The sequence below is a fragment of the Urtica dioica genome, chromosome 11 (assembly GCF_054948205.1).
Source record: "Urtica dioica subsp. dioica isolate 48M chromosome 11, U.dioica_male_clone48M_v1_H2, whole genome shotgun sequence".
In the NCBI taxonomy this organism is placed as follows: Eukaryota; Viridiplantae; Streptophyta; class Magnoliopsida; order Rosales; family Urticaceae; genus Urtica; species Urtica dioica.
The window spans coordinates 20,820,588-20,829,497 of NC_142766.1; the positions used below are offsets into that span (position 1 = coordinate 20,820,588).

Sequence of the window (8,910 nt, forward strand, 5' to 3'; positions counted from 1 at the left end):
GTTATCAGTTCCTTCCAAGAAACCGCAGTAATTAATATCATGAAATAACGCGGTGTTTGCCGAGTTCGTATTTGTTGCAGGAAAATATCACCGCATTTAGTAAGATTTTACATTTCGTCAACATATGAAGACCATGTAAAGGAGAACATATATATATATATATATATATATATATATATATATATGTATATGTGTGTGTGTGTGTGTGTGTATAAGACTTGTGCATTGCTAATTAGAAAGTAAGTATTAAAAAAAATTCTAAGAAAAAAGAGTATTAAAAAATTTAGTATTGTAAAAATACAAATTTAAAAGCGAGGAGCTACTTAGAACAAGCGACATGAAAAGCTTAAATCCGTATCGTAATGTTTTTGTGCTCGTAATAATTTTAAAATGTTAATATTTTCATCCAAATTTGTTTGTTATAGTAAAAATTACAAACGTTAGCTAGCCTGCAAGCAGAAATTTTCGCCATATTCAATAAGATCTTCAATTAGCAAACGTTAATGCAATAAATTAACTATTACGCCAACTTTATTATGGTTTATGTATATAAGTCTGAGTATAAACCTGTTACAGTATAAAGTTGTTTTGGTAATTGAGTGAAGCTTCTGCAGCAGTGGTCTATTTGTCAAATTTAATGAATTTGAATCTTGAAATGGTAAAAAGCAGGTGATAATAGAAGGAAAGTAGGTCGTTTACTTCACCAACTCCTAAGAGTCCAGATCTTATTTTCAACACATACATACATACATAACAGGTTTATAGTTTAATTATCATTAATGGTCAAAGACCGTCAAACGAATAAGTAGTTGCACTCAAACGTCATTTTTCCACAGGCTTTCAATAGTGTCATTTGTTTCTCAAATTCAGAATTAAATTACCATGCCAAGTGGATTCAAATTATTAAGTACAAAGTAAATACTCAGCTTAAAAGATCGGAAAGTAGTATATAATTATATACTAATAACCAGAAATGAATATCTATTAGTTCTCCTCTTTGAAACGTACGTATAGTTGTGTATATATAGCGAGTAGAAGGCAACACAAAAAATAAGAAAACACATCTCCTTCCTTCCTGAAACCTTAGTTAATTTCTTTTTTTTTTTTTTTTTTTTTTATAATACTAAAAATTCTACATATAAACGAAATATAAATCATAATATAAAAAAGCACGGAAAAAAAAAATTACCCCGTTTACGAAGTATATATCTATAACATAGATAATAAACAGAAAAACACTTCCAATTTTTAATCAGAGGTCGTCACATGACTTCGTCAAACGACGACACGTGGCGACTTTTTTTTTTCCCCTTTGTCCTTCTTTTACATTTATTACTATCTCTCTCTCTTTAATTGCTATTGGGAAAATAAATCTGACAATATATAAGATAAATAAGAAATGTAAATAAGTTGATGTTGATACATGACAATGAATGACTTTCGTAAATTATCATAATGATTACTATAAATATATTTTACCATATTGTATAACATATATAATATATGAATCAATATTAGCAAACCTAATTATCAATATATTTTGTATAATTTTTTTATGTATATTATAATCATAATTATTAATACTATATTATACTATATCAATAACATATATTATTTTGAGTATATATTATTATTATATATATATATATATATATATATATATTCTTGGAAAAACTATGTGATATTAGTATTACACGTAGATTTTATATGTTATAGTTTGATATATAATACACTTTTGCAATTTAACATAACAATATAAATTATTAATATTAATATAAGGAAGTTTTCTTACTTTCTATTTCTCTATACCTTTTTTTTTAATTTCTTTTATCAAAATTTAACTTCAACTTTTATTTATCTAAAATTTTTTTCACCCATAATACTTCTAAGAAATCTGACAGATAAGAAAACATGCAATATTTTGAAAAACTTTGAATTATTAAAGAGTTTTTTTTTCTACCTTTTGTAACTTTTTAAAAATCATTGACAACGATTTTGCTAAATTTAATTTAATAAAATTAAAAGTCTTCAACATACTCTATTTTCCTTATTTTTATTTTTCATTATTGTTTAAAAACAATAATAATTTTGTTGACCGCATTGTTGAAACTAGTTATATTATATATATAAAGCAAATAAACCCCCTACTCACAAAACCAAAACACTGTTCAATTAATAGTCTTTTTCATTTAATTTTTTTAAGAAAAAATAAGAGATTTAATGCTAAACACAAATAATGTTCATTCGCACCGATTTTTTTTAAGATAAAAATATTTGTAAAAAACTTTAAATACATTTTTTTCAAACCTAAATATTTCTATACATGTCCTTATATATTTTTTCATCCAAACTAAAATATATTAATTATTCCATAGTAACGTATGCGCGGGACAACTTGCCATAAAATAAAGAAAGCACGAGCAAATAACACCATAAAACAAAAACAAAAACAAAAACATAAAAACACGATCATTGTCTAAAACTAAACACTTAAAAACTATATATTTATTCCAAACTAGAGCCACACCTAAAAAAAAAAAAGAAATCTACAAACCCTTTTGCGGATTGCTCAAAAAGGCATGAAAATATTCAAATTTTCTCTGTACAATATTCTGGCCGTAATCTTATTCGGCACGTTCGAGTAACGGGAATGTCGCATCGCCATATATAGTATTCACATGCGTCAGCTTTATGACACCCCCGAAAAGCGTTGATATCGTTACTTGATTCTGGAAGACGATTCAGGAGGTTCTTCCTTGAAGTTGCAAGGCTTGATATCTCTACTTCTAACGTGGCTCAAAAACTGGCTTGGTAGTTCCTCAAGAAGTAATTGGACTACTGGTTTCTGACCACCTATTATAAATAAATAAACATGTCACACCAATTTCCATAATTTGGTTCAAGAGTAGATATAATTTGGTTCTTCCAATATTTTAGGAATAACTAGAAATTTCTTGCAATATGTATTATCATGTAATTAAGTCATCGTCACACTCACTGTGCACTTCTCTCATGGGAACAAACTGAACAATATCTCGTGTAGCCACGCGGCCCTCGGCGCTCTCTAATCGACTCCCATTGTCGGCATCGAGAATCTAACCAAACACACATAAAGTAGATAAGAAGACTGTTTATAATATAATCAAAAGTACAGTACAGTACAGTTCGATGGATTTGATGATAATTTGTGACCTCCATTTGGGTGAAATCAGCACCACCGACTCCAATGATGAGGATCGACAAGGGAAGATCCGATGCTTTGACCAAAGCGTTCTTTGTCTCCTGAAGATCTGTAAGAACTCCGTCCTAGAATAAAAAAATATTGACAAGTTTGCGAGATAGTAAGTAAAACTAAAAAGCAAATTTAAAAAGTATCATTAAATCAAAATCTCAGTCCAAAAAGTTCTAAATTGTTCTCCTTTTGTCTAGTGTTTCAATGGAGGTATAATTTAATTAGTTTCATTTATAAAGTTAACGAGTAACTTAAGTTTGTAAATATGGTTTTAACCTGTTTTTAGGTACTGAGGAATTTCAATTTATGTATTTATTATTATTTTTTATTTTTTTTTGTGTGTGTGTGTGTAGAAAATGGCATACAATGAAATTAATAGTTCGATGAGTATTTTGCTCCAGATAATATAGCCCAGGGACTAAAATGACACTCGCATAACTGTTCAGGGACTGTTCACAAGAAAAATCGAGATAAAAAATGGATAAAATAAAAGTTGCGTTATCTTTTTATGTTTACCGTTATAATGAGTAATACGTAGTACTTGTTGCTGTGTTGCAAGAGGGAACGGCCGGCGATTTGGGCAGCCCTGTCGATGACTTGGCCGAACAAAGTGGGTCCCGCCAGAGACACGTTGTGTAGTGCATTGGCATAAGCAGCCATGATGCCATCAACTCCATTCACCTGCTTTTTTTTTTGTTGCAATTAAGTAATTATCTTAACCACGAACGTTAATAAAACAATAATGCTCGTTTAAATACCTCAAAAGGACTTCCATCTCCGCTCAAATTGAAGCAATGTGAAACAGTGCCGTCCGGTTTCCGACCCCCAAAGCCCCAAGCAGGAAATTGCCTGTCGGCATCGTAAAATTGAATGACTTCACCGACTTCTGTTATTGCCTGCAATTAGTTTTTAGTCCATTATTACATTATTCTCGATTTTTTTTTAACAGAACTTGAATGTAATTGACATGATGAATTTTACTTGCTGGTAAGAATTCAACTGGCCGTAAGGATTGATGTAGTGCAAAGAGCTTGGATCTCGAGGGCTTCCGTTTGAAGCTGGAAAATAATTTTTAAGGGGTGGACTTTTGGTCATTATAATACTTCTTTGATTAAGGGATTAATTAGCAATTGTTAGTTATATTGTTTGAGGGTGAGAAATATACCGGTAAAATCAACCGCAACCATGAAGTTGAGCTCGAATCCACTGGAAATGTAATCAAGAAAGCTGAACTGAACCTTCTCATGAAATTGCTCGACGAACAACTGACCCTTAAGAACCTGCTTTGATCGATTATAAGGAACGTTAAACGGAATATCTCTCGGACAGTGAATATAAGAAACTGAGAATCTTGATCTAGAAAATATCACCTTATCAGAACCATGCTTAGACGGCAAATAGAAATGTACACCGGTTCTCTCATTGAACTGCTTTTCCAACTGCGCTACTGAAGTCTGGATTTTCCTGATAGTTTATGATTATAGATCATTACAGTTTATATTTTCAAGCTATTTATATTATATACATACACGAAACAACAAACAGAAATTTGTGAAGTTAATAATAGGTACCCAATAAACCCGTGATTGCCACTGCTATTGAAATCGAAGCACTCAATTATCAAAGGGTTCTCCTGTTTAAAATTTCATTAATCAGATTATGGGAAATAAAAACTTTACTCATTAAAACTGCTCATCAGATTCATAAATTGGAAATCAAAACTAAATTTTTTTTTTTTTTAAAATTGAGAAGCTTGCCTTGCTTGAAAACTGTTGCATCGTAAGGCACGCAGGTTTCCATATCGGATTCAAGTCGTTGTCAATCACTTCGGTTTTACAAATAGGAACCGAGCCACCACTCTCCACGACTCTCGATATCCTTAAGAAAGGATCCTATAGTGAATGAAAAAAGGGTAAAAAATTTGAAGTCGCTCAATGTTAAACCTGTTGAAATTTAAAAAACCAGCTTCTTTGTCATGAGATAAATACATACACTTTTAGAAAAGAGATCCTTGTTCTCCAAGTTAGTGCAACGAAAGACTATCTCAACAACGCTTCTTGAAGCAACTGTTTCTTCAGCATGCACTGTGAGTGTCCCGAAATTTCTTGAACCTCCAACATGTCCATTTTGGTTGTCAAGATTTAGAGTTAAAGACCGGCTCTTTTTGGTTACTATCTGTCCATTGGAATGAAGAATAGATATTTCAATTTCCATTTGAGAGTGAAAGTCTCTTAAACAAGCAAACAATAATATTAATCCTTGCTCAATATACCTCCGAGAGAACACAATGCGCTTCTCCAAGAAAATCTTGATCTTTCAAATTCAGTGTCTACGAAGGAACGTCAGAAGAGAAGGTTCACTAAGGAGTACACAAGTTCAATAGGCAAAACTATGCAATACAATGAAACCCAATTTCAAACCATGAAACACAGGTCGAATTTTGATTTACTGTCATGAAAAGGCCATCGAGATTAAATGGCCTATGTACTTCCATATATGAATATGGTGATTTAGTTAACACATACGTATTTAAACTAATAAACTACTAGTCCCACGGTCAATCTTTTACCCGCCAACAAGATTTATACAATATTATATTAATTACAAGAGTAAAAATATTGGAAGTGAATTTGAAAACCAGGGAGGACAAATTTTATACCTTGGCAGGTATATTGTGATATTTTGTGTCAACATCATACACATGAAATCTGGGGTACATGAAAGTTAGAACGTCACAAGTGAGTGTGAAAAAAGTTAGAACGTCACAAGAAAATGTTAGTTGCATGACGTGACAATGAAAAAATATAGGATCACGCTAGAATACTATACGATAAGGCTTACATCAATGGCTGGACGATCTCAAACTGGTAAGTAATTGGAACTTTGCTTATCCATTCAGGACTTAAATTATTCAATATCACTTCAGTACGCCCCAATTCCTCTAATTTACCATCCATTTTCTTAGCATACGCCACAACCATCGGATCACTCTGTTAAATATATATATATATATATATATATATAGAGAGAGAGAGAGAGAGAGAGAGAGAGAGAGAGAGAGAGAGAGAGAGAGATGTGTCAGCCTAAATCATTGACGACAGTGTATGGCAACATGTAATGTTTTAAAAGTACCTTCGAAGTATAATCACGGTCGCGTAATTTAGAAGCTGAGAACGATAGCTACGACAATGGATAAACATGGCATGAGCATAGTGTATCAAAAAATAAAAACAAAATAAAATCAGACATGTACAACAACGTGACTAAAACACTAAACTATTTGTAAGAAAGGTGGAATTCTCAGAATCATAATCTATCCCATGGCTGCGTTTGGTTCAGATTGAAAAGTCATGTTTTTGTTTTTAGAAAAAACTAAACTACTTATCTAGTGTTAGACAAAACTGTTTTTACAAAAAACTTCAAAAGCGATTTTAGATTTTGTACATGAGATGGAAAAGCTAGGATTCTTAGCTTTTAGAAAAAGTGTTTTTAAATTTGGTATATAAATTACTGTAATATCCTCGTACAAAATATTATTCATATATATGTATATAAATAAGCATATTAATAATTATTTAATTATTAAGAATATGTCTATTTTAGTCTTTTTACTATAATATATTTATTTTACCAAACGCTAAATCAGTTTTTGTTAACAACAATTGTTTTATAAACAGTTTACCAAACATCTTGTCAGTTTTGGAAAAAAAAACAGTTTTTTAAAAAAAAGAATGAATCTAAAAGCATTTTTTTTTAAACAAATCTATACCAAACGGGCCCATATCAACCAATGATCAAAGAAAACTTGTAAAGTTTGGTGATTTTATTCACACGTTGGCGACGAAATGAATCTAAGCGGGATTCGATAAACGGTTAGTGAACTGGATATAGATCAAAGGCGCAAATTTTTGGCAGTTAACATGTGTTCATTAGGCATATTATTGTAACCATACAATAATATGTTCGCAACGGTCTTTGACTAACCATACAGCTATGGTTTTTGTATCTGATTAGCCTGAGTCAGGTCAAAATAATTTCACTGTAGAGCAATGCGTATATATATATATGTTTTGGTGACTTTTCAAGCCATTCAAAACACCACGCAAAAATGATGATGCATTAGGGAGGAGCACAATATAACGACAAAAAAATAAAGTTATGCTCAATATTATTAGGATCCGATTAAAAAAACTGTTTTTACAAGACTTGGATGAGTATTTCGTTTTTCAAATATTATTAAACGTTCTGACTTTATAGATTATTTAATCACCAGAAAATTTCAAGAAAAAAAAAAAAATTATGTTGTACAGGAAATAATTCAAGTGCATTTCTAACCACAAGAATCCTAGATAAATACTTTTCTTTCTAACCACAAATCAATGTGTCAAATTTGATTTCGACCCCAAGTACGGTATGTCGTCTCTAAAGGGAGACGGAAAAAGTTGGAATCTTTATCAAAGATTTCATTTTCACTATTGAACCCAAAAAAAAAAAAAAAAAAAAAGAGGCCATTGTGGGCACGTAATAATACTAAACAAAGAAAAGACTTCAAATCGCAGAATCCAAAATTTTACCTCGAGCTGTGTGTAGAGAGGAAATTGACCGCGATTTCTGAGGTAAAACTCAACGGCGTCGTTCGGACCTCCTTCGCCGGCGCCGGAGCTAGAAGCCGCCATCGCCATCGGCCTCAGGCGGGCCACGCCAACGGCCTGTTTCCCTCCATCAACGTCGGAAAAACAATTCCCCATTTCTCCTTCCTTTGTCTTAAAAAGAAACCCTAACTTTTTCGGTCCGCGATTCCTATTCCAGTGAATTTTTAGCAGTGATGAAAATTGACACGAACAGAGTATTGTTCCGAGGGAGACGAATATATGTATTTGTATATATATATATAGTTTGGAAAATCCCCTCTTTCGAAAAAACAAAAATTATTTAGCACCACTTTCTTTCTCAACAAATCCCTTCGGTCCAGATGATACGCTGTATCTAAAGACACTTTTGGGGGATCCAATTATTTTATCCCTGAAGAAAATGACTGTCAGCGGTTCGAGTCCGCTTAGTGTTTCTAAAAATAAATCTATTCTTAATTATCCAAAATCAGATCGTTCACCAAAAAGGGGTTACTTATTAAAACCTTGGGACTTTGAGGAGAAATCTGCGAAGTAATAGCGCTTTGAAAAAGTAAGTTAAAACGTAAAAAAAAAAGGGGGTTCTTAGGTGGAAATGAATCAGCCACGTTTGATTATTAATTTTTCTTTTTTTTTAAAGGGTTCTTAGGTGGAAATGAATCAGCCACGTTTGATTATTAATTTTTCTTTTTTAAAAAAAAAAAAAAAAAAGGAAAGTTGATTATTTATATTATATAATATTTCAAAATTATTTTCATACTTAATTTTTGAACAAAGCAAAAATTAGGACACCCATCCCACAACTCTTTCGCTTTTTTTTTTCTTTCTATATTTCTTATATTCTCTAACCCAAAGTTTAGTCGCACTTTATCATAAACATTTCCATATAAATATACGTCTATTTTGTGTTATCACAAATATGGAATTTAATGCGAAAGACAAGTGAGAAAGAATTAGTCGTAATTTTATGTCCTAATAACAAAATTTGTATACATTTTCCTAATGTTTAAGATAATGCATAAAAGAATAATTTATAAGCGACTTCGACAA

At 31.5% G+C, this 8,910-nt stretch overlaps 1 protein-coding gene across 2 annotated transcripts; it reads right to left on the reverse strand.

Moving 5' to 3' along the window:
• Positions 1–2,360: 2,360 nt before the first annotated feature.
• LOC149382243 (protein BONZAI 3-like) lies at positions 2,361–8,419 on the reverse strand. Of its 2 annotated transcripts, XM_089630575.1 has the most exons (16): positions 7,807–8,419; positions 6,365–6,412; positions 6,074–6,222; positions 5,892–5,940; positions 5,505–5,561; positions 5,225–5,407; positions 4,990–5,124; positions 4,804–4,865; positions 4,603–4,696; positions 4,398–4,512; positions 4,214–4,290; positions 3,991–4,128; positions 3,749–3,913; positions 3,193–3,306; positions 2,999–3,095; positions 2,361–2,853 (listed from the first exon to the last, which is right to left on the reverse strand). In XM_089630575.1, exons 1-16 carry the CDS (start codon positions 7,978–7,980, stop codon positions 2,720–2,722), a joined length of 1,791 nt encoding a protein of 596 aa, XP_089486701.1. In that variant the 5' UTR covers positions 7,981–8,419; the 3' UTR covers positions 2,361–2,719. The 2 variants fall into 2 exon arrangements, with proteins under 2 accessions (XP_089486701.1, XP_089486702.1); XM_089630576.1 differs by lacking the exons at positions 5,892–5,940; positions 6,074–6,222; positions 6,365–6,412 and having other exon boundaries at positions 2,362–2,853; positions 7,807–8,418.
• Between the last annotated feature and the right edge of the window lie 491 nt (positions 8,420–8,910).